This window comes from Moschus berezovskii, chromosome 10 (assembly GCF_049115385.1).
Source record: "Moschus berezovskii isolate FMDL1 chromosome 10, NW_MosBer_1.0, whole genome shotgun sequence".
Classification (NCBI taxonomy): domain Eukaryota; kingdom Metazoa; phylum Chordata; class Mammalia; order Artiodactyla; family Moschidae; genus Moschus; species Moschus berezovskii.
In genome coordinates this window covers 28268978-28295960 of record NC_142469.1, presented here as the reverse complement: position 1 = coordinate 28295960, position 26983 = coordinate 28268978, and the positions used below count along the sequence as shown (strand labels likewise).

At 37.1% G+C, this 26983-nt stretch overlaps 1 protein-coding gene across 3 annotated transcripts in view; it reads left to right on the top strand.

The window, feature by feature from the left end:
* The window catches only part of SNAP91 (synaptosome associated protein 91), a 178300-nt gene that overhangs the window by 72073 nt on the left and 79244 nt on the right, over positions 1-26983 (top strand). For all 3 annotated transcript variants that reach the window (XM_088840553.1, XM_088840555.1, XM_088840554.1), the window contains exons 8-11: positions 8176-8282; positions 12498-12539; positions 18533-18603; positions 24247-24274. In XM_088840553.1, the coding sequence (XP_088696679.1) occupies positions 8176-8282; positions 12498-12539; positions 18533-18603; positions 24247-24274 (248 nt within the window). The remainder of the gene's footprint in view (positions 1-8175; positions 8283-12497; positions 12540-18532; positions 18604-24246; positions 24275-26983) is intronic.

Sequence of the window (26983 nt, the reverse complement as noted above, 5' to 3'; positions counted from 1 at the left end):
TCACCATCTTTCCTTCCACATAAAGTGAAAATGAAATAGGGACACTGCTTGACAATTGGCCTACAGTAAAAGATTTCTTTCTACTGAAAAGTCACCCCTTCCTGGGATGTAATGATTCAGCAAACCTCTTCCAGCTGTTGCCAGTTTGAGAAAACATATTTAAGTCAAGCTTGAATTCTCTTTTCTGTCAACTGGTCATAGAAAACTCCCCAGCAACCATAGGCATCATTGGATGGGGAGAAATAGCCATCCAGAAGACATAGGTGCAGCGGGAATTGAGCCACCTGTTCATACAACCTTACCTGGGTGTTCAGGAGCTACTCCAGGCTGATTTCTTATATTGCCACCTTCATTTGGTGATGGATTATATTCTCGTGCTTGTTCAGCTTTATGGTTTGGTGTGTTAGATGTTGCTTGGTGTTCTCTGAGGTCAGAACCCTCAGTCTCTAGAAGCAAGCCAAGAGCAATTTTTCCGAAGGAGATTAGTTACTGTCTAAGAAAGATATGGCCCTGCTTCAAAGCATTAGAAGTGTCTACTATATTTTCCTACTGGTGTGTGCCAGAGCCGTCCTGTAGCATTTGCATCTGCATCTGCTGCAGACATTCTGAGTGCCTTTCCATCTGCAGGATCTAAAGCCCAATGGTGCTCCAGGTTGGAACAGTTGTAGAGTCATCCTTGATCTGGGCCCTGCTTCCATATAACACCACACCGGATGCTTTATTTAGAGCGGCACATACACATGTTGTGTGTGTTACCTCAAAAGAGAAAAACTCAGCCAAAAGCCTGCATTTTGTTATAGGAAGTGCAAGGTGAATCAGTGTGTCTTTCCTGTGGAGGGGACGTTTGGACCCGAAGAAACTGCATTGAGGTAGCAGATCCCTCGGCTTTCATAGACTCTCTCTCCTTCCCTTTGACCTCCATGTGACTTATTAAGGCACCTACCATATATGAAATTCTTGCCCACAAGCTACAGTCAGCCTGATGTCATCAAATAGTATCCATTGACGTTAGGACAGCCAGAGAGATTAATATACTTAAGACAGAGAGCATATACTGGCATCCTTGCCAGATGAAAGCAAACTACTTCTAATGGGCTCTGCTTACTGGACTAGGTACAAAAGAACTTGCTAGTTTGTTAGATGTTTATCCCATGTCAGGAACTGCGCTGATTTTATGCTGGAAAGGACAACACATCTGGATGTCTGCAAGTGAGAATCATCACCTGATCAAGTCTCCAGTAACCTGGGGTTCATCTCTAAAATCCACTTACCTTTTGCACAAACCAGATATGAAAGTTTAACTGGGAATATGATGGAATTGCTACCATATATGTTTGCAGAGATCAGGAAGCTGGTGTGAGGATTCTGCTAGATTCAGAGTATTTCTGTTTAATCTGCATATTCAGAAAACTGGGAAAATAACCAATGTTAGTTTTGTGCATCCACTGATTATAATTTTTTAAATCTCCTAATCCCCAGAAAGCCTTCACTAAGATTGGTAGAAAATAATAGCAACATTTTTGGGATCCCTAGAGAATGGCATCAGCTTAGAGTCTGTGTCCCTGAAAACTGGGTATGTCCCTTTCCAACATGTGTAGTCACTCTGGTAAATGTCCCTTTGCCATAGAGTAGGAATAGATACTTTGGGCTGTCTTTCAAGGCTTTGACTAAAGAATATCTGGAGGGCCTATTAAAATTGAGATTTCTGGACATTAACCTAGAGTTTGTAATTCAGTAGATCTGGAGAAGGAGATGGCAACCCTACTCCAGTATTCTTGCCTGGAGAGTCTGTTGGACAGAGGAACCTGACAGACTACAGTCCATGGGGCCACAGCTTCAGACATGACTGATCACTCACGCACACACATCTAACTCAGTAGGTCTAGGGTAGGGCCTGAGAATTTGCATGTCTAGGAAGGGCTTGAAAGGTACCATTACCACTGATCTGTGGGACTTCCATTTGGGAACCACTGTGTTAGAGCTACTCACAGATGCTCAGTCCAGTGTTTTGAATCGGTGATTTTTGGCCTGTTCATTCACATTGATGAATTATCAGTGACAACACAAAAGAGAACGTAGTGGCCCTTCTTTCCTGCTCAGGACCTTTAGAATTTGGTTTCTCTAGACTTATATCAATTAGGATTGTCCAATTCAGGAGGAAAAAGAATACAAGACATCTAGTTCAGTTTGTTTTCAGATCAGCATGAGTACGTTTTTGAGTATAAGTAAGTCCCCTAGAATATCTGGGAACTACTTATGTTAAAAATTATGTTTTTACAGTTTAACTCAGGGTCATGTATCTTATCTGGCAACCCTACTGCCAACATGATCGTGGACAGTCTTGCACTGCTTTTAGTATGTATGGTTTTTTCCTCTTGAGGCAGTCTTTGTACTTGTCTCCTGAGGGCAGGCTGGATTGCTGGGTTCTACATCTCATTCTCCGAATCAAAGCAGTTGGTGAGGGGAAAAGAGTAAGAAGTAGAGGGATGGGGCATAAGGAAAATTTTTATTTCCCTGTGGCAGGTGGGCTTCCCAGGTGGCACTGGTGGTAAAGAACTCGACTGCCAATGCAGGAGACAGATGCAGGTTTGTTCCCTGAGTCAGGAAGATCCCCTGGAGGAGGAAATGGCAACCCACTCCAGTATTATTGCCTGGAGAATCCCATGGACAGAGGAGCCTGGTGGGCTATAGTCCATAGGGTCACAAAGAGTTGGACATGACTAAAGTGCCATAGCACACACGTGGAAGGTGGGGTGATTATAGAATCTCCAAGCAAGGCAGGACCAACATCTTCAGACTGAGAAGGAAAAGCTTTTTCCAGCGAAGGTAGCTCATTTTGGTTTGAATCTACCAAGTACTTTTCTTTCTCAATAAGAGCCCTAACGTTCACAATAGAGACCATGCCAACGCTAGAAATTTAATTTAGCCACACATGTTATAATTCAGCAACTCACAAGATTAGACTCTGACTTTAGCGATGACAGCCCTGTGACTGCAAGGATAAGATTATTGCAGGGCACTATGGAGTACCATAGTCTGACTGGAGCCTTGAGCCAATCATTTTAAATCCTGTGTTGTCATTTTCCTTTTTAAGCTCTCGGGTGGAGTCAGAAGCAGGCGCCCTCCCCACCGTTCCATCTGCCTCCTTCTCATCATGGTTCTCTCCCAGCCGCTGCTTGTTCTGATAAGCTTCATTCTAAGGTGCTCATTTCAGAAAACCACAGGCCATAATTTAAGTAATTATTTTGCTCCTCTGCAGCACGGATTCCACGAATCCATTTCTCCTTCAGCTGCAGGTGGTCATCTCTGCCTTCAAATTCAGTCAGGTTGCATATCTGATTCCAGACTCCCCACTTTATTTTTGAGGGTCTGATTTCTAGACCCAGTTCAGCACAGAATATTGTGTCTATGCCAGAAACAGAAACCATTCTATGTATTCTAAATAGAAGAAGATTCCAAACAAGGGGTTTGGTCCTCATGTACTTACTGGAAGCCTGCAGGAACTGGTTCTGGGCTCGGCCTCCGGAGATGCTTCTGAAGTAATAAGTTCCTGTGCCCTAGGGAAGCTGCTGCTTCTGAGGCACTCCTTTAAGGTGGGCTGAAACCACCCCAGCTGCCTTGCAAACTGGAAAGCTGGAGAAGCAACCCTGGACGCTGTAATCCAGGGATTTAGGGAGTCAGAGCCAGTGGCTGTGACTGCGACCATTACCCTCAAAGCCCAGGGTGGGTGGCAGTGGAGTGCTGAGGAAGATGTCTACCCTCCCAGGAGCTCATCACTTGCTGTAAGAGACAGATGGACGGGTACAGGAAGCCTGCTGCTGCCTCAGTTTCCCCTTCCAGATCACCCCGAAGTCTATCTAATGTGCAGAGCTGAATTTGCCATCCTGGCTTCTCACAAGGTGGGGGAGTTTGTCAGCAAGCCAAGTAAGATTTTTGCCAACCACTTTTGCTGGCTGATCTTACTACTCTTCTTTATGGCTCATAAATATGAGCTTTTGCTGAAGTTCATTTTCAGCCATGTACTGTTTGGCTTTTTCTGTATGCTCTTCACTGGAAAACTTCTATCTCTGTTACGATGAATCTTACATCTATACTTCCAGTTCTTCCCTTCCTCCTGAGCTTCAGTTTTGCATGTCTCCTGATTTGTTGACATTTAAATTTAGATACACTGAAATGTTATGGACTGTGAAACATTTTGGCTCTGCCGGGTCTTCGTTGTGGCACACGGGCTCTTTCATTGTGGTGCACAGGCTCTCTAGTTGTGGCAGGAGCTCAGTAGTTGCGGTGCATGAACTCAGTAATTATGGCACGTGGGCTTAGTAGGGAGAAGGTAATGGCAACCCACTCCAGTACTCTTGCCTGGAAAATCCCATGGGTGGAGGAGCCTGGTCGGCTGCAGTCCATGGGGTCGCGAAGAGTTGGGCACGACTGAAGTGACTTAGCAGCAGCAGCAGGGCTTAGTTGCACTGTGGCATATGGGGTCTTAGTTCCCTGACCAGGGATTGAACCCACGTCCTCTGCATTGCACAGCAGATTCTTAACCACTGGACCACCAGGGAAGTCCCAAATACTATATTCTTACTTGGCAGTCTCTGAAACAGCTCTTAAATTTGTCCTTCTTAACCTCCTCATTTCTGTTTCTAATAATTCTAATAATTCATCTTCTTAATCTGAAACCTCAGTTTCAAACTCTCTTTGAGTTGCCCATTTACTAAAATCCGTGCCAGTCAGAAATGATTCATTCTCATCCTCTCTCCCCAGGGTACCCCCCTTTTATCCCCGTTTCTGTTTCAGGAACATCGCATTTAACGCCCTTATGATTGATTTAGCGATTAAGGTCTTAAGTCACATGACCGTCTTCTGTTGTCTTGAACAGTTCCTCCCACCAATGCTGCTTAGCTTTATGTTGACTTTTTTGAAAGAGTGTACTAAACATATATTTTTATCCTTAATAACACTTCGATAAATATTTTTATTTAATTAGATAAAGAAGGTCTCTTGGCTGTGATTAGGAGCAGAAAAGAAGAAGAGTTGTACCTTTTAAAATTAGAGATCTGATTTCTCAAACGTCTTAGTTGTATACTCTGGCATTGAATGGTTTTTGTTCAGCACTGTTGTCAACTTGGTCTTGTAAAAGTAACACTCTAGAAGATAAAAACTACACTTAGTACCCTAAGTGTTTTGAGACAGGTCTGTTTGTGTTTGTTTACTAAATGGTGTTGGGAATTAACTTTAGGTGAGTTTCAGTCAAGGACTTCATGACCAATTCTCTTTATCTAAAGTTGGAATCTATAGTGGTGTGGATCTTTGCAAGCATTTTATCTCTCTGGACTGTGAATAAGAAGATGCTTCCCTTACTGACTAACGGTCATTAGTAAGAGTCCACATGCAAAGTCTCAGTTTGTTTTACTGGAATGAGATACCTTTTCATCTGGTCCTTTTCCTAGGACAGTTATTCTGTGAAAGTTAGTACTAATATGACAAAGGACTTTATTAGCACTTTGTAAAGATTCATGTTACAAATGTCAGTATTTGATCATTTCAAATACTGAAAATCAACATGTTATCTTTAATATGAAAGAAAAACACGCATTTCTAGGCCCATCCCCTCTGTTAAAAGTGTCAATTTCTCTGGGTTCTAAAGGGATAAGAGGACTCCAGCTTTGCACTGATCAGTACCTGTTTCCTTTCCGTGTCATTACCACTGTTACAGAAACATTTATGAGGTTATTACCTAAAACCATCATCATTGAATCTCTTTTGTTCCTTAATCCTAAATTACCAAGAAAAATAAAATACAGTAATACAATATAAACAATTTAAAAAGCGTACAGAGGAGACCAAAATTGCTTAAAATTTTGGTGCATTGGTTCTAAGAGGAAATTGAGATTATTCAGCTTGATTTCTCTTTTTGTGTTATCGCTGAAGATCTGATTCAAAGACATAAACTCAGATTATAGTTTAAAAAACAAGTAAGACACTTAGAAGAAATTGTTTATGGGACGATTGTTTTAAAAGAAAAAAAATGTTTTACAGAATAAGTCCTAATTTTCAAAGGTTTAAACTGGAAAGATTTGTTCCCATATAGCACCATACATAATTCTGTCTCTAGTTTAGAACACAGGATAGGGTGAATAAAGAAGGTATCCTAAAATTTGGTCATTTTTTAAAAGACCCACTTTCCTCTCAAATCTTAACAAGTAGGAAACAGTATGTGTTTGTTTTCTTGAACTTTTTGCTTCTCTTAAATGCCCTACAGGGGAGATCAATGTTAAAAAGTAACATTACCAAAAGACTCAACAGAAGGTAATGAGTAGCTACTCTTGATAATTAGTTCTTTGTGTAATTATATATTATTAAACTTAAGAAAATTAAAAATACTTTTGAGGTAGTAAAGTAACATGCTGAATGAAATTCAGAACTTTCCAATGTGAGAAAGCATAAAAATAACATACATTTCAGTTCAGTTCAGTCGCTCAGTTGTGTCCGACTCTTTGTGACCCCATGAATCACAGCACGCCAGGCCTCCCTGTCCATCACCAACTCCTGGAGTTCACTCAAACTCATGTCCATCAAGTTGGTGATGCCATCCAGCCATCTCATTCTCTGTCGTCCCTATCTCCTCCCACCCCTAGTCCCTCCTAGCATCAGACTCTTTTACAGTGAGTCAGCTCATCGCATGAGGTGGCCAAAGTATTGGAGTTTCAGCTTTAGCATCAGTCCTTCCAATGAACACCCAGGATTGATGTCCTTTAGAATGGACTGGTTGGATCTCCTTGCAGTCCAAGGGACTCTCAAGAGTCTTCTCCAACACCACAGTTCAAAAGCATCAATTCTTCGGTGATCAGCTTTCTTCACAGTCCAACTCTCACATCCATACATGACCACGGGAAAACCATAGCCTTGACTAGGCAGACCTTTGTTGGCAAAGTAATGTCTCTGCTTTTGAATATGCTATCTAGGTTGGTCATAACTTTCCTTCCAAGGAGTAAGCGTCTTTTAATTTCCTGACTGCAATCAGCATCTGCAGTGATTTTGGAGCCCCAAAAAATAAAGTCTGACACTGTTTCCACTGTTTCCCCATCTATTTCCCATGAAGTGATGGGACCAGATGCCATGATCTTCGTTTTCTGAATGTTGAGCTTCAAGCCAACTTTTTCACTCTCTTCTTTCACTTTCATCAAGAGGCTTTTTAGTTCCTCTTCACTTTCTGCCATAAGGGTGGTGTCATCTGCATATCTGAGGTTATTGATATTTCTCCCAGCAATCTTGATTCCAGCTTGTGCTTCTTAACCATGTGCAAATATAAAATGATGAAGATACGGAGCCATCAGTTACAATCTAAGGTTGCCCGGAAGCTATTGTAGACATCGGCTGACTATGTCTCTATCTGCAATGACAATAATTTTTGCCTGAATGAATGGAGGAATGATTGGCTAGGGAAACCACTGTTAACATACTAGTTTTCTTCAAAACATGTATAGAGAAAATACAGTCTCATACTGTAATTATTATTCATGGCCGAATTCTAGTCTTGGGAGGCAGAAGAGAGCAGCAAAAGGTTTCTGTAAGTCTCTCTAGAAAGTTAAAGATTGAGAAAGAGGATATGATTATAGACTAGAAAATATGAAGCTCCACTATTTTATAACTAAAAGAATAATGTTTGAAAGAATTAGTTGATGACCAGTAAAAGCAAATGTTATTTATACGGAGTGTAGACAATTTAAAGAATTCTTTAATTCAGGGAAGTTTATAGATGATTACTTTATAATAAATAGATTATTGCTTTATAATGAACTAGTAAGAAAATAAGGATGCTGTAGGATGCAGTCATAATTTTTGAGATTGTTGTCAGCAAGAATTTGGGGCAATTTTCCGAAACTGAGTACTAGGGTATATGGATCATGAAGTAAACCTGTCGTTACAATGGATATATTCTTCTACTTTAACTGTATTTTCATTATTTAAATTGTTTCATGCGAGACACTGTAGAACATGAAACACCTTTCTTGAACTACTGAGACCTCCCTTGTTTAGGTGTTTTCATACTTGGCATACATTTTAGTGCCAGTTGTTTTAATTCAGACATTAAAGTTGTAAGTAATAGTATCACTGTAAGCCTAGAAGAAGGTTGAATATAATACTCTTTCTGAAATGCTTATCTGTCTCTTCTAGAAAAGTTTTTTGAAATGAAGAAAGGACAATGTAAAGATGCTCTGGAAATCTACAAACGATTTCTGACTAGGATGACACGCGTGTCTGAATTTCTCAAAGTTGCAGAGGTAAATAATATTAACTCAGATATCTGTAGTAAACAGTAGAATTCATAATCTGGCAAGAAATTCTGCCACAGAGTCACAGTGTACTAGCGGCAGAAGTCATCTCATCCAGGTTCTCACCGAGATCTGTGCTCCATACTTCTGCATTTCAATCAGATCGTTCTGTGTCCAAATAAAAGTTTTGTGGATGCTCAGCTCACTCACAGCTTTGCAAGGTGGTTCATTCCTCCATCCCTCCCTATAACTGTTCTTGATTGTAAGAAAGTTATTCCTTTGTATTGAACCTGAGAAAAAAGCCCTTAAAAAGCCTGTCCATTGTTCTCAGTATGTAAATGACAAACCATAAACTCTTTCTTATTTTATTATAATAATGTAATATTTTTCATTACTTTCTTTATTATTTTGTCAGAATGATTTAAACACAAGGAAAAAAGGAAACAGTATAATTAATTTTATAAACTTTATAAATTGTTTCTTAGGGATGTCTCTTTATAAGTAATCACAGTAACTGTGTAGCTATACAGTCCTCTTCCAGGGGTTGTCTGTAAATTGGTGTTTTCTCTTACAAAATCCAATGATGGACTCGTACTGATAGTGGAGATTATGGCATTTTACTACAGTCCTTTGTCAGGATGACATAAGGGTTCCCTGGCGTGTCAGCTAACTGATTGCTAACCCCTCAACTTTGTGAGAGGGGTTCTGAAGCTCATCAGCAAAGAATAAAATGGTGGTGGGGGGATTCAAGAAGGGGAACACATGTATACCCGGGCAGATTCATGTCAGTGTATGGCAAAACCAACCAATATAATATTGTAAAAAAAAATAAAATGATTACAATTATATGAAAATAAATAAAATGGTGTGGACGTGGGACATTTATGCCATATTTTTGCTGTTTTCACCATTTTCAGGCTTTAACACAAGAATAGGAGTTTTATACATGTAATTTCAAAAGTACTCTAGTCTGTTATTTTTCAGATTGAATTTATTTATAGGAATGATAACTGTCACATTCAAATTCCAAGATCAGAATAATCTTGCAGAATGCTGTCTCTTGAGCTTAGACCCGTTCAGTTTATAATTAGAATTTTTTAAAATTTATATAATATGGAAAACAAAAGGTAAATATTAGCTGTATAAATTAATGCTTTAAAGCATTCATGTGTACTTCAATGGGTTTATTGAAGTTGGTGGCCTTTAAGAAAAGTAGAACTGCTTGAAACTTTTGCTGCTACACAAGTTTTTTGTATTTGATATGATTTTCCCATGATTTAACCATAATTATCAGTATAATCTAGTAAAATTTGCCTACTTTTTTTCTGTGAAAAGATACCTAAGCACCCAGGGCAGAAGATTATTTCACGGTTCAATTAATTCCTGGTACACATGCTTTCCAGTGTTACCATCTGATATTACGTATATCAGAAAAATAAAGCGTTGGACCTATTACAGTTTGAGGTATATATTTCTGTAATCAACATGAAAAGGCTGGGATCAAGGTCTTCATGAAAAAAGGGGTGCTTATTATCAATTCATTCTGTTCTTACATGTAAAATTTTATTTTGTGTCTCTTGATAACCTCATGTTATCTCAGACCCATTTTAAGCTGCTGAGAAGGAGATACACAGAAATTAGATGTCATTTTGAGAGTTTCAAGTATTTTTGTTTTATTCAAACTTTGTGACTAAGACTTTTTGTAGATTGGGTGAAAAAAAAAGTGAACGTGAGTTGCCCCGTCCTGCCCAGCTCTGCGGTCTCATGCACTGTAGCCCACCAAGCTCCTCCGTCTATGGGATTTCCCGGGCAAAAGACGGGAATGGGTGCATGCCCTCCTCCAGCTGTCTTCCTTACCCACGTACCAAACCCCAGTCTCCTGTAGCTCTTGCGTTGCGGGCAGATTCTTTACCATCTGAGCCATCAAGGAAGCCCAGAATGGACACTAATTGACAAAGCTGTTTTTAGTAGAAAAAACATTAATCGCGAGGGGCTGTGTTCTCTTTCATATTAAATTCCATTGTCCATAATTTAAACACTAACTGAATACCAGTGTTTAGCGGTTTGGTTATGAATGTTAAATACAGAGAATTTTCAACAAATGTACAACCCTTCTCTTTCTATGAAAAGTGATTGTGTGGGTACATATGTATGGACTTCCCCCCGGTAAGCTACCCTGTAGTTAACACCATTTGTCTGAATGATGTGTAGGAGACTTCTACAATGTTGTTTATGAAATATGACTTTATTATAGGCTGTTTGGCAAATGTTAACATTAAGTTGTCTATCATATTAAAAGAAATATCCATCGTTCCTATGGCCATATCCAAATTTTGCAGAGGAATTGCTTGAAGTACAGAAAACTTGCCATGTTTTGAATTCTTATGCTGAAGCTTCTAAAGCAGACAGCTGAAACTTTGTAAAATGGTTATTTAACAGGTAATAGGCATGTCTGCTAAACGCACTTCCCTTTTATAGAACTAAGTTATTCTTAGTTTGTGATTCCAAGGTAAATACCAACTCGTAGGAGTTATGTCTCCCAGAATACTTGCAGACAGAAAGTGATGAGATTTCTGTAATACAGTCACACGTCAGCTCTATCCCTCTAGTTAAGTGTTCAGGGCAGTAAAAAGAGCAAATAAAGGAAGATTTCCTAAACTATGTCTTTAACAGAGTTACCCACTTAATAGAATCACATCACCTTTTACCTACATGATTCCATTATTAAGAATCTATAATGCTTTTGGTTTCCCTGGTGGCACAAACGATAAAGAATCTGCCTGCAATGCAGATGACCCAAGTTCAATCCCTGGGTCAGGAAGATCCTCTGGAGAAGGGAACAGCTACCCACTCTAGTATTCTTGCCTGGAGAATTCCACAGACAGAGGAACCTGGTGGGTTACAGTTCATGGAGTCGCAAAGAGTTGGACATGAGTGAGCATCTAATACACACACATAATGCTTTAATTTCAAACATGCTGACTTCATTCATACTAGTATTTTAATAGATCATCTCAAGAGGTATTGATAGAAGTATGACGTTACTTTAATTTATAATTCCATAATTTGAAAGAATGTGAGTTTGAGGATGACACAGACAGCTCCCAACAAGGAATTACCATCCCCAAATGTCAACACCGCCAAGGTTGAGAAACCTTTATGGAGATACGGAGAAGGCAAAAGGAAGAAGTTAGCTCGTCTGTGTCACTCATGTGGATTTTCCACTCTCCAGTTTGACATACTGTCTTTGCAGAAGCCTGACACACTTCCTGTGTGTGCGTCTACATTTCCATCAGCTTAACAAAGCACTTTGATTCTCAGAGAGATACGTGGTATAACCCACTTTGTTTCTGTAAGCCTCAATTTCCTCATTTATACAGCGTGAGAGAATTAAAGTTATAGTTTGTACTTTATCCCAACTTTTTATTTTGAATAATTTTCAAACCTATAAAAAGAGTTGATAGAGTAAAATAGTGAACCCCTGTATACCCTCTTCATTGATTGACCTTAAAAAAGTGAATCTGTTCCCGTATTTGCATTCTTACTTGCTCTTTCTTTTTCTATCCCTCCCTCCCTTCTCTTCCTTCCCCAAGCTACCAAGATTAAAAATTCACATGTGCTTTTATCTAGTAATTCTACTTCTACAAATGTGCCCTACAGTTGTATCCACACAGGTGCAAAATGATGCATGCAGCATTGCTTGCAATGGCAAGAGATGGGAAGCAACTTAAATGATCATTAATAAGTGACTTGTTAAATAAATTATAGATAAGGAAGCTGCTTCAAAATATATAAATACATAATTATTTCCCACATTACTATACAATAGCAGTATACCATATACACTGGGGTTATACTTTTCATTTGACAATGTATCTTACAGCCATATCCATATTAATATACAGTTTCCTCATTTTTTGAAGCAGCTTCCTTGTAGTTGCCATTAACCATGGAGGAAATTTTTTATACTTCAGTTTCTTAAGTTCTTTTTTTTGGATTCTAGCAAAATTCTGTTCATTTGTTATTTCTAGCTCTGTTGCCAAAATCATTGCTCTTTTATTGATTGGAAAACTACACAAAAAGCACATACTCAGACTGAGATTAATGTACATAATAACAACTATTTTTTAGAAAGATTGAGCTGTGCTTTTAACTAATACTCTAGGTGATCTAAGAAATTAATTTTTAAAATCCTGTTAAGTAACTTGTTTTTTTAATCCACAGCAAGTTGGCATTGATAAAGGTGACATTCCTGACCTCACTCAGGTGAGTGATTGTCTAAGTGAAAAACTTAGTATGCATGAAATTATTATCCATAGTTTACCATAAATGGTCTTACTGAGAGCAGAGTCTTGTTAGCATTTGATGCATTTTGAATGTAGGCCAACCACCTTTCTTGGAAATCATTCTAACTTGCTTATTTTTTATAGCTATTGAATATATTTCTAGAGATATGAAGATTTCCCTACTTTTATAAAATCATTTCTTTTAGATGGCAATTGAATATACTTATTGAGCTCATTTTTTCATTCTTAAATTTGAACCAAAAGGAAGCTTTAAATAATGTTTAAAAGGTGCTTTATCCATGAAACATGACTATTCGTAGGCATGTAATCAGAACGTTTGAACTGTTCTTCTGCTTCTTCTAGTTTTCAACATGTCCCAGGGATGGAGAAGGGGCATGAATGAGGAGAACATTAAGTTCTACTGCACTAATTCTTTTCTCCCTTATGAATGGGAGGAATGTTTATATATGAAAGAACCTTTTTTAAAAAAAGTAGTAGTGGTAGATAGTGATTTTCTGGAGACTTTCTAGAAAGCAAAAGCAATAGTAGTGCTTCCTTATGAATCCTTTTATCTGTCAAGAGAGTACAGTGTACAGCTCCTCTGATGTAGAACTGAGGCCATTCACACATGCACAGAGTTACTGTAGGACCTTTCTCCTAATTGGCTGGAACGGTTTTTGTTTAATCAGCTTGTCGGTCTGTTACAGTAAATTTCTGCCCCAAACATGTTCTTTAATTCAAGATAGATGATAGGAGAAAGTATAGAACTGTCATCATATATACCAGTAATGCATATATGAGTTTTCTGTCTTTGTAAATTAAAAAAAAAAGTTATTATCCCTTAAAATGTCTCCATATTTAAATAATGTTAACCTTAAATTTTTGTTAAAAATCAGAGAAACCCAAAGTAATGATCTCTGTATTTACAGTGTTAAAATATCAATTAAATACCAGGGATTCTTTATAAATAAAACTCAGAAAACAATTCAGAACTTGAGGGCATTGTGTTTTTTGATTTAAAAGTTGGGCAATAGCAAACTTCCCTGACAGTCCAGTGGTTAAGACTTCACACTACCAATGCAGGGGGCATGGGTTTGATCCCAGGTTGGGGAACTAAGATCCCACATGCTGTGAGGTACAGCAAAAACATAAAGTTACAACAATAAAAATTGGGAGATAACACCTTCTATTAGAGTATCTTATACTCTATTATTGGAGAAGGCAATGGCAAGCCACTCCAGTACTCTTGCCTAGAAAATCCCATGGATGGAGGAGCCTGGTAGGCTGCAGTCCGTGGGGTCGCTGAGGGTCAGACACGACTGAGCAACTTCACTTTCACTTTTCACTTTCACACATTGGAGAAGGAAATGGCAACCCACTCCAGTGTTCTTGCCTGTAGAATCCCAGGGACAAGGGGAGCCTGGTGTGCTTCCGACTATGGGGTCACACAGAGTCAGACACGACTGAAGTGACTTAGCAGCAGCAGCATACTCTATTATGGATGTATTTTATACTTCCAATAGCATAAAGTATTTTTGCTAATATGAGAAGATAGTGTTCTTTAATCAGTTATATACCTAAATAAGATATTGGTATCATCTTGGTTATGGTTAAAGATTAAGTGTGCATAAAATACTATTAAAAATATCTTTATTAGATAAAGACTTATGAATTTTGTACCACTATAATAAAAAGCAAAAAAATCAGTGTGCTTTCAAATATATTAAATTGATATAAATTAATATATTGATCATCAATTATATATCAATATTGATTGTTAATTATATATCAAATCAATAATTGATATATTAAATATATATTTAATATATTAAAATTATTTATTATAATAAACATTTTCATGGCAGTTTTTAAGACTAATCCAGATGAATTATATGTTAACCCCCCCAAAAAAGGTGGATATTTAACTCAAAGATTAGCTTTTAGAAATGTTGAATCATCTTTATTTCAATTACATAGACTATTCTTGCCATGGAACAGAAGTAAAATTAAATATATTGTTTAATAGGCTGGCAGGTAAGAAGAAAATAGGTCCTCAATTGTCTCACTTAGTTTGGGCAGAGTCTGAAGGGAGACACAGAAAGGTTTAGAAGAATATTTAAATACCTTTTTGTTTTTAAAATTAGAAAATTATTAAAAGAAGATTTACAAACTTGGGTTTAATTTTAATGATATGTAATATTCATTATAATTTATATAATCTCTCAAGTCTAGAGACCTAATATTTTGTTTAATGATGTCTGTATTGTCATAATTTGAGGAACAGAGCCCCGCTCTCATCCTTAAAGAAGATAATTCTTGCTCTGGATTTGGTATTAATAGAAAGCTGTTCTGATGCAGAGATTCATTACACACTGGTAACAGTCTCTCCTCTGCTTTTGTTATGACCTTAAGAGTCACATTAAAAAAAAAGTCACATAAACTTCAATATTAGCATTTATTTTAAAATTACCTCTTTATTAAAACAAATCCTCTACTTCATGTCTCCAACATATATTTAAATCTCAATTCAGGAGTATTGTGTGCTTCTGAAATTTCTTAACAAGTAACCTAATTGTGGTTTTTGTTGGGATCATGAGCAGCAAAACTAAACACACTCCCTAATTTTTATTTAGAAGTCTCCATATGTCTTATTGGAGGCTTATCATTGGATGGGGGGTTTAGACCCATTGTGACATTCTGGTCTGATCCAAGATGAAAGGTGAGCTATTCTAGGGTTAGTCCTTCAGATAGGGGTAGACCAGGACTAATCTGGAAATGGGTCAGAAATGCCAACCTGTGTGAAGTCTAAGATCTCTGAGATGAGATTCTGCTTTCTGCCAGCCTTCTCTGTGGCAGCCATGACTACTGAATCGAGCCGTGGCAATGAACAAAAATACCCACCAAGGAAGAGGATTAAAGAGGAGATGGGAACCAGAAGGGCTCTCTATCAACTGGCAGTAGGAAAAGGCTGTCCTAACTGAGAAAGGATGAGAATTCCTTTTGCAGCAAGATGACACAGAGGAATTGAATGGATATCTTTTAACTTAGAAAATGCACAATAAATACCAGTGTGGCATCTGTAGCCCTTCTTAAGTTGTGCATATAATATCATCATAACAGCATTTTAAATGATTTATAAATATTGAAGAAAAATATTTTTAAATACTCAAAAGTACAGTACTGGATAAGAAGTGAATGTGATATCAGAACTGAAATATTCCTCCTCAGCCCTTTACAATGGTTTCTTAGAGCTAATGATATCAAAAATTAAAATGCTCTTTTTGTTGCTTTTTTTTTTTTCATTTGGTTTTAATGATGTTTTAGAATCTAAAGCATCTGAGTTGTAGATGGATTGTTCCTTTCAAAATCAGCTATGAATTTGTTCCAAGAAAAGGATTTTCAAAATACTATTTCCTGTTTGGTTTGTGTGCATGCATGTTCCAAATTTAATATATCTCCATTTATGAAAAACATCTTAGGTTTTGATGTCAGGAATTCTGGTTGATCTGAAAACGACTGGTAAAGAAAAGTCTCCTTTTAAAGACTGTACCACTGAATCAGTAACCATGATATATTACTGTTATTTATTCTCTTTCACAAGCTGCCTCTTATTCTTTGGGTTGGTGTTTTCACCTGATTGGTCTATTGACTTCAGCATTATTTAAAATAAGCCACTAAGGATACTGCTAATTACTCTGAAGTTCCTTTTACAACAGCAGAGGCATTCTCAAAATTTTGCCCCTTTGGAAATTTGAGACAGTTTTCACTTTTGTCTGCTGCTTGGCAGGATGTGCTCAGTGCCATAGATGGAGTTGAGAAGGCCAGCATTCCTACACTCACGAATTTTATTATCAAAGTATTTTTTTTCCCTCTGAAGATATTTGTGTTTATATCTGTTAGATTTAAAATGTCTTAATAAGAGAAATAAATAATAAAGCACTTTTGAACCTCTAAGGTAAAGTGCTGCAAACTTAATTTTCTGTGCAATGCATTGCAAAGTAACACCTCAGAGTCAGTTTTGCAGTCTGTGTGCGTCTCAACTATTGTGAGTTTTTAACTACTACTTTGTTTTTAATTTTTTTCTTAAATTATTGAGGAATTTAAAAAATGAAACTGCGAACTATCATCCTAGATTTTTACTTTTTGTTTTAGATAATTAAGAAATTATTTATATAGGAAAAAATAACGACTTCTTTTGTGATCAATTTGTTGTCAATTTAATGTAGTGTTCTCTATTTTGTAACTATAAATAGCATTTTTAAACAGATTTAGCACAGAATCACATTTCTTTTACATTGCATTTAATATTCAGAGGACCTCAATCTTTTAAAGTTGTATGTCCAGGCCTCCTAGGTTCCATTATTATGACAATTATGATGATTATAATTAGGACAGTATGACAGTTTTGAAGTTATCAAGTGTGAATTCATCTAAAAATTGTGAAGCCATTTCTGTCTTCTTCTTTTCAAGGTTACAATACGCATTCTGTTTATTAAGTGATCACATCTTAGTAGTTTATAGTTTTGCTGTAGAGCAAAATTTCTTTTATCTCTTGAAAATTCGTTTTTTAAAGCTTAGAAGTATACCCTTAGTTTTAGTTTACTGTAATTTGCTAGGTCTACTTTTACCTGAGCTGTATTTAAAAATTCTGATTTTATAGTTTTCAAAATTTATTATATCCCCTGATAATGATTTATTCTGTAGACATTAACTTTTTACATAATGCTCATAGAGCTAGCTATCTCTTTGTACCCTACCTTCAGCACTTTGGTCAATTTAAAATTTTTATTCACTTACTAATTTGTAAATTTATGTTTGGCTCACTTAGTAATTTGCACTTAAAATAATCATGTAATTACATATATAATAGTCATTATTGTTAAAACAGCTTATGAGCCTATTAGTAAAATGAAAATGAATATTAAATGTCTGAACTTTCAGAATTAAAATATTTCAATAAGCATTTTATTTTCATTTGTCATTATAGGTACAGTGTAAAATGTACAGTTGTATAAATTGCCTTGAATTCTGTGAGCTGTTTCAGCATTTAGCATAGTTACTTTAAAATGCTTCAAAATTAATTTTATATTAATTTAAAAACAGTTATCAAAATTAATTTATAAATGTTATGATAGCCTTTGAATGCCTATGCTGCTGTCAAGGTCTAATTTGAGTTAAGATTTTTCAAGAAAGTGAAATTAGATTTCTAATACTTGAGGAATAGATAGGGTAGAATATTTATATGAACCTATTATTTCTCTTTTTAATATACAGTAAAATGCCATCACTTTATATTGCCTAAAAATTATGAAAACAAACATTCAGGTACTTCTTAATAAGAGTTGAAAATATGTATTAAATTTGTCAAAATGCAGTAGTCTTATTATAACATCAATATTTGCTAAAGTTCCTATGTTACATATATAAATAGCTCAACAATAAGAAAATCTTAATTGTGGTCAACTATTAAAATTATATTTCCCCCCCTACAACTTTCACTCTCCCTTTTTTAATAAAGTAATGACTTTCTCTACTATTTCAGTCAAGTTTGGATAAGTGAGATTTTACTGTATTTTCATATTTCTGTACATTTGTATTTGGGCATTTATATTTTTGATTTGGATGTAAATATCTTTACTGTTTCACTGTGGTCTTATGGAATTACATTGTGAATTTAATTGTTTACTACATTTAAATAATATCTTAAAAAAAAGTCTATCCAATGTAATCTATACACTGAAACCACACTGTAACACTATTTGTTATGCAGTGAAGTTATGTATATGTAGGATGGGCCTGTTTGAGATTGTGTGAAATTTAAATACTTAAGTACCAAAAGCACCTGGAATGAAATTATCTCCCACATGTATTGGGGTACACAGACCTCCACTGTTCAGAGTTACAGTGATGTTACAGTGTGTTTATTTTGAAAGAAAGCAGTGCAGACATTTATTTTGTACTTTTTTATTGTAGGCTCCCAGCAGTCTTATGGAGACCCTTGAACAGCATCTAAATACATTAGAAGGAAAGAAACCTGGAAACAAGTACGCATTAGTTGTATATTCTGTGTAAGACAGAAAAATACTAGAGTTGTTTTTTATACAATGAGATTTATCATGGTACTGCAGTTTCATGGTATGCTTTATTGTAATTCTCCTCAGTTCCTTCAAAACCCCCCACCCTTCCCATTAACTTATGATAGCGTGACCCCATATATCAGTGATCTATCTGCGGGCTAATGCAGCAGATTAGTAGGTTTTACCTGTGTTGGCTGAACTTGCTGACTTATTTATTTGCCCTCAGAAGGGATTCACAGTCCTCAGAAAAAGAGTTGCTTGTGTCTAAAAGTTGAGGCTGTCATCAATGGGCACAAGTAAGAATGAGTCCAGTTTCCCAAGCAGCCTTTGAACACTGTTATGTTACCAGTTCCATTGTGGAAAAAGCAAAGCCCTCAGGCATCGCTTTCTGCACTCTAGACTCTCCCCACGTGGACCCTGTGACATGGCATGCTGCTGACACTTGGCTCAGAGATCTTTTTCTGGACAGAGTAGCAGTCGAGCAGCAAGAAGTGCACTTTTAGTATATTTTCAACCTTTGTGTTTGGACACTTAGATTTATGCATATTTTTCCTGATCACATGCCAAAAATGTCCAGGTTCCATTTTTGTTCTCTCCAGCCGGGGTCATACTTGTCTGTTCACAAGACCTGATCCTTCTCAGTTTTAGCTCCTTGCTTAGACTGTAATTCTGCTAATCTTGGATGCCTGCCTCTCCTTGTCTCTGTGTGTGGGCATCTTATACATCTCGGGAGGGCCATCTCATGAAGCCTTCCTTAATCATGCACTGCGCTGTGTTATGACTTCCCTTCTCCTCCTCCCCCCACCCTCATATGTGGTTTAAATGGATTTTCTGTTTCCTAAGGTCAGAGACTATTTTGTACTTCATTATCTTCATCTAAAAACTTAACGTAGCTTTCTCTACAGAGCCAGTTTGAAATCTATTTTTGTTGTTCCCAGCTGTATGTTGATTCTGTTTAGAATGACAGCAGAAATTGGCAGAGACAACCCATGAACTGCTCATTGCAGGGTTGTTGGCTGACCATGAATTTTACCTGTGATACAGCTATTAAAATGCATCTCCTTTCTGCTTGTTTCTCTCTGGGTGTTTTCCTAGAATCTAGATTGTTGTGTCTCAAAGTCACTTTTTTGCTTGTTGTTTCATTAGCTAAGGGTTATTTGTCATCTATTACAAGTTAGTATAAAAATTATTGCATGTCTTAAATTTTCAATAATAAACAATGACGTAGGACTCTCTCAGGCAGTGATGGCAGAGCTGTTTGGAGTGACGAATGGCAGGACTTCTCAAGGGCTCTGTCAAGGTTGTACTGTTGTCCCAGATCTGTCCCCACTTCAGTGTTGGCCAAGGATGATCGTACTTTTGTGGGTAGATTGACGTCAACTAAAAAGGCATGAGAGTAGTAAGTCACAAAAGAAGGTGGCCACTTCTAGTAATTGCAGCCCCTTCCCCCACACCATATTAGGGTGACTAGGAAGCCAGATGAGTTACCTAGGATTTAAACCAAAGGACAAGGAAACCTGAGCAGTGTCCCTGCTCCTCTGGCCGGTGGATCCGCTTAGATGAGGAAATATGCACATCCTGGAGTGAGAGCCTCTCCCTGGGCAATGCAGGATGTGCATGGGTGCAAGGCGGATAAGCTGGCTTATCTGCCGTCTTTCCCCTCATGTCCTCACACCCCGCACAGGTCACCCTTTTCCGTGCTTAAATCTGCCAGGGCAGCATTCATGTGAAAAGCCATCTCCCACAGTGAATTTCATCAGCCTAACTTCAGATCTCAAGCTGCCCCCTTGTGGCTGCTGCAAACTATTTTTGGGCTATTTAGCTATGGACAGCAGCAGCAGCAGGAGCTATGGACATTTAGAGTAGTAAAATAAAAACTTAATGGTCTTTTGTTTTGAATTACCTTTGACTGAGCATAATTTTCCTCTCTCCTTTAAAATCATTTAATGCTTGTCAGATTTCTTTTCTGAATTGGCTAAGACCACCTCTGAACTTGTCTTTGCTTATTCCCTATTTTTAAAATAAATGAACTATAGTAGTTAACTGTTTATTTCTTTGTATGTTTGTGCTTACCTGGGAACTTAAGTGAAGGGTGAGTACTGTATTGAGTGATTTTTTTGCATTTGGTTAGTACTAAAAATGCAAAAAACACTCTTAAGATTCCACATTTGGTATTTAGAACTTTTAAAACTGATTTCTGTCCATTTTACATATCTGTGTTTTTTCCATTATACTTTTGAAATTTGTCTCTCAAGGTGACTGGCATAAATGGTTTTACTTTATTTTGGTGTTAAATCAAGACTAACAAACTCTTTTAGGTGGCTGTACAGATATTCCTCTGAGATTTTAGAAATCAAAGACTTCTTCACTTGTTTAGTAAACAAAATATTTCCCTATGGCTCATGGCAGAACTGCCAAAAGACAATGTTACAGAGAAAATTAATTAAAGAGGTTTTCTTTGTCTTCTAGAAGCAGTATAAAATTATTCTAAGTAGATACTTAAAGAGAAGCATTTTCAAATGTCTAATAAAAAATATGTAGGCCTTTTCTATTTAGTGCGTTATATCCACTGACAACTCATTTTTGAAATTTTCTGCAATACTGTGATATATGCATTTGTACATTATCTGTTTCTGTAATTCCACAGAACAAAATAGAGAACTTGATTTTGTTTTATACGTGGATTTACTAGCTGTTGAGGGTTCAAGAAACCTCAAGTTTAGCGTAATTAAAATTATTTGGAAGAGACAGGTTTTTCTCATATACATTTTGTCTATCTTTCTGGCTAGCATTTATAACCAAAACTGTGTAGGGATTAGTGTTATGAATAAGAAATAAAATTTCTTCTTTTGATAGCTTACCATTAACACATTGGTAGCAAACCTTGGCATTTTCTGTGTTTGTCATAAAAACCCATTGTTTGTTTGTAATGTTTTTCAAGATTTAGGGTACATTACTATAGGTCATTCATTCTTGTCTTAAATTACATTCATGCCTTATTTTTCCCCAACATGATTCACTGTGTACTAAATATCTCTAGCTGAAGTAATTGAAATAAGTACCGAAATAAGTATCAGGCTTTAAATAATGTCATATTTTATATCTAAAGATTATAGCATTTTCTTTTATAAAGGGCTAACAGCCAGTGGTAGGATAGGGAATAAGCTAAGGAACAGGTTAAAAGAAGCAGTTCGTGTATTATGTAAGAGAGGAACAAATGTGCTGGGTTCCCCTGTGTTTTTCATCAGGACAGGCTGGAATGTGAAACGTGCACAGACAGACTTGGACCAGAGCCTGAAATCCACCATTAAAGAATGATGAGGATTGGGCAAGTTATTTTACCTCTTTGAGCCTCAGAGCCCTCAGACTTTAATCAGTGATGAATGATGTTTCTTAAAGCAGTGGCCCCAATGGGAACACCTCTGGTTCTACCTTTTTGAGGAAATCATAATGAAACCTGGATCTGGTCCATGGAAACAGAGATTGTACATCCTGACAGTTTAGTTTCATAACAAAATAACTGTTAAGATGTTTGGCTAATTTATTCTGCAATATATTTATCTGATATAAAGGAATGAGATAGTTTCGCTTCCTTCAAACAATTTGGCATCTAGTGGTGAAGACAGGCAAATAAGATACAGTGCAATAAGTGGAATGATTGGAGGAGACAGACACTAGATTTTTGCTTAATCCACAGGGTAACTACAAGTGTCATATAGTAATAGCATTCATGCAAGAGCTTGGCAAACTGATTCTTGTGCCAGTGATGATATTTTGTACTTAGGTTTGAGCATGATATTCTTTAACAGTAGGTAGAGAAATTCTGTCATTTTTACTATATCCTTATTTTGCTATAGAGCATAGAATATGTCAGAAACTTTTATGTATTAGTTTGGCCCTATAGTTCAACAAGTTCTTGTTCATCCTCAGTTCTCTTTTCTGCATTAATATTTCTCATTGTGTCAGTACCACTAAGAATCGATTCATGAAAAGCTCTTGAGAGAGAAACAAATTAATTTCAATTAACTCATTCTTAGAAAGTGACTATATCAGATGGCTTCTATGTTTCTGTTTTGGCTATGCAGAATTAAGACTATTATTTTCTTGACTTTTTATTTAAACCTAACTCCCTCCCTTCGTTTTCCACATATTTAAAGAGAAGAAATGGTGGGAGTGGAGAAATTATTAACCAAAAGCTCATTAGGAAATTTTCAACCTTAGTACTAGATTTGTAGGTTCCTAAGTTTCTGAGATACAGAGAATACTGTGATTCCATTTATTTCAGTAGACCCTTAATGAGCAGCATAGATAAACATATATCCTCTTCTCTATAGGGTATATTTCACTGAAGCTACCAGCCAAATAAAGCATAACCTAACCAAGCATTGCCCTTAGACTTCTATCTTCATTAGATCACAGAGATCTCTGAGAGAGATCATTCCCCACCCTCATCCCCTACACCCCCAGCTCCTGGCAAGGCACCATTCTACTTTTTGTTGCTATGATTTTGACAACTCTGGGTGCCTCATGTTCATTTTCAGTAAAAATTAAACAGGAAATGGCAGGCATGTGTTTGCAGATGAAGTTGAAAATAAGAGATATTAAAATGCATCTAAGATTGTTAAATTTCTTTTGCTATATCCAGTAAAACAAAACAAAAAAAAATCATGATACTGTACCAAACTCCAGTTACAAAATCTCTGCTAATTTTATTTTACTCCTGCCATGTGTGCTATTATCTCTGTAAATAAATAGAAAACTATCCTCTAAGACCCTGATGATAGTCTTCTTATTGAAATCTCTTTTTTTCCTTCATCATGTTTCCTTACTAATTATTTTCTGCCAACTCAGGGTAGTAAAATCTAAGCTGTTTAGGCAGTTGTTTCTGAAGCATTTTGCTGGAAATGCTATATAATAAACAGTGCCACCAGTAATCTAACTGAAAAAAGAAATGTATGTCATCCTGATTTTGCCTCATTCCCTTAGAAACAAGCATTGGGGTTACCATTCTTTTCAAACTCTCAAGTTTTCACAGGATAACGAGAACATTTGTCATGGATAGTTTTCATTTCAGCAATGAAAAAAAGACAAGCTCTAGGACATGAAAGTTGAGACACATATCAGGCATGTGTAGGGATTTCTTTTTATTTTAGTGTTCCTTTTATGTATCACAATTTGATTAAATGAATCACAGTGTACTTTAACCTTCATGGGTTTTCTAACTTTTAAAAATATTAAACCAGACAGTTTTGAAAAAAATCTATAAAGCATTATTTTTCCCAGGTCTTCTTGGGCAAATTTTTTAAAATTGCAACTTGAGCAGTTTATTTTTGATGGACATAGGCAATACAAATCAACTCTAGTAGTTAATTGAATTGCTAGAGATACAAAAAAAGATTTTGAGTTTAAGAATTTTTAGCACTAGAAATTAAGTGGATGGAAACATTAGAAGCAGATGTCAGATAAAAATTGTTTTTAGAAAGTAGTTTTTGCATTACTAAAAAAAGTCTGTATATAGACAAGTTAATGCTTGACCAAGCATCAGACTTAAATGCTTCTACAAATATATTCAGGTGTATTTAGTTTTTATTCTTTTTGATTTCCTTTTAGATCTGGTGCTCCCTCTCCATTAAGTAAGGTAAGTTTGTCTTGTGTTTTGTTTTGACCTTTTTAACAACTTTCGATTGTAGAGTTCAGTGGCAGTAAGTACATTCACATTGTTGGGCAGCCATCGCTATTATCCATTTTGAGAACATTTTCTTCCCAAGCTGAAACCCTGTACCCTTTAAATACTTACTCGTCATTCCCCACCCTCATCCCCTACACCCCCAGCTCCTGGCAAGGCACCATTCTACTTTTTGATGCTATGATTTTGACAACTCTGGGTGCCTCAAATAAGTTGAACTTCTCAGTATCTGTTCTTTTGTGACTGGCTTATTTTACTTAGCACAGTATCTTCCACATTCATCCATGTTATATTGGGTTGGCCAAAAAGTTCGTTTGGGTTTTCCCTTAAGATCTTAGCATATGTCAGAGATTTCCTTTCTTTTGAAGTCTGAATACTATTCCATGCTAAGTATAGACCACATATTGTTCATCCATCCCTCCATAGATGATCACTTAGATCACTTCCACCTGTTGGTTATTGTAAATAATGCTGCTGTGAACATGGTATACAAATATCTGTTAGAGTCCCTGTTTGCAGTTCTTTAGAGTCTGCACCCAGAAGTGAAATTGCTGAATCATCTGATAATTTTGGAGGAGGGCATGGCAACCCACTCCAGGATTCTTGCCTGGAGAATCCCATAGACAGTGGAGCCTGGTGGGCTACAGTCCATGGGGTCGCAAAAAGTTGGGCCGACTGAGTGACTAACACCATCACTTTCATGGTAATTTTATTTTGAATTTTTTGAGGAAAGGTAAGGTAATTTTTTTTTTTTTGTATTTCCTCTTAAATTAGTTTCTCAGTTCAATATCATATAGCAATATCTACTTAGCCCTCTATCTGGACTAAAATTTTTTTCAAGTAGGTGAAATTTTTTTATATTTATATTACAACTGAGAACAAATATATCCGTGTATCATCTTACTAGTTTCAAAGGACTTTCAAGAACTCTGAATCATAGCCCAGTGAGATAAATAAGGCACATGATGTTGTGCCTGCCTTGATGGTGTATGCATGTTAAGTCACTTCAGTTGTGTCCAACTCTTTACGATATTATGGACTATAGCCCAGGCTTCTCTGTCCATGGAATTCTCCAGGCAAGAATAATCTAGTGGGTTACTATGCCCTCCTTCAGGGGATTTTCCTGACCTAGGAATTGAACCTGAGTCTCTTAACGTCTGTCTGCACTGATACGTGGGTTCTTTACCACTCGCACCACCTGGGATATAAAGAAACTAAATGTCATCGGGTATCCTTCCAAACGTGTCTTTTAGACCATCTACTGTAATAACTGTCATAACTCCTTCAACTCCCTTTCTCCTTTAGTGTCTTGTAAGGACAAGATTAGGGTTGTCAGTGCCAAGAGTGATTTGGTTCTGTAGGTCAGTAGTTTAGATTTGCCATTGTATTTTTCAGGCAAAATGTGGTAAATGTGCTCTTTCCTCTTTGCTGAATTTCTGTCATGTTACTAATGTTATTACAGGCAAGAAAGATGGCATTATGACTGCACAGGGTACCCCAGACACCCTGTACTCTGTCAGTACATGGCCATCTGCCTAAGAGTTCCTCAGGGAGCACCATCAGTCAAACAAACAAGCAACTGAAGCTCCCTGGTGATCAGGCTACACAGCTGGATTTAAAATCATGTCTGTGGAAGAAATGTGCCACAGGACTGCTGAGTAGAGTGTGGTAAAATTCTGGAATCCTTTAGGATGGTCTGTTTTGGCATTTTGGCCAAATCAAATTTTGACTGTTTTCTTTTTGTAATAACAGGATTATTTTGGTTCTGTTTTCCTCCCTTCCTCATCTCTTCACAGCTGATTATTACAAGGCAGGTTTTAATAAGCCTTTGGAGGCCTTCATTTCTGCATTTCTGTTGGTAGATGCATTGCTGGCAGTACATTCTGCTTGGTATTTCCTAAACATCACTTTCTAAGCTTATTTACATGTGTCGGTTGAAACAAAAACCACAGATTTATTTCTGAGTTGTCAATGTCCACAGGGGACAGCATGCAAATTCGTTTTTGTCAGTTGTTTCTATTCCCCTGTTACTCTTTCACATTCCATTTGGAAACTTTGAATTTTTGGTGAAGAACAAAGCTTGAGTTGACCCTTTCTGAGCAACAGTATTCATACTGCTCTTGGGTTTATCTTTTATCTTTTTTGCAAGTGCTGAGTGCTTGGAACTTGTATATCTTTGGATTTTGAATTCTTTGCTAACTATATTCTTTGAGCGTGTGCCCATATTCAGTCACTCAGTTGTTTCTGACTCTTTGCAACGCTATGGACAGTGCCAGGCTCCTCTGTCCACAGATTATCCTGGCAAGAATACTAGAGTGGGTTGCCATGTCCTCCTCCAGGGGATCTTCCTGACTCAGGGATTGAACCTGCGTCTCTCATGTCTCCTGCGTTGGCAGGTGGATTCTTTACTACTGAGCCACCTGGGAAGCCCAAGTAAGAATACTGGATCAGGTTGCAATATCCTCCTCCAGGGGATCTTACTGATCCAAGGATCAAACCTGTCTCCTGTGGCCTCCTGCATTTAGAGGCCAGTTTTTTACCACTGAGTCACCTGGGAAGCAAGTTCTTAGGCAAATAGCTATTTGTTGTTCAGTTGCTAAGTGGTGTCCCATTCTTTGCGATGCCGTGGACTGCAGCATGCCAGGCTTCCCTGTCCTTCAT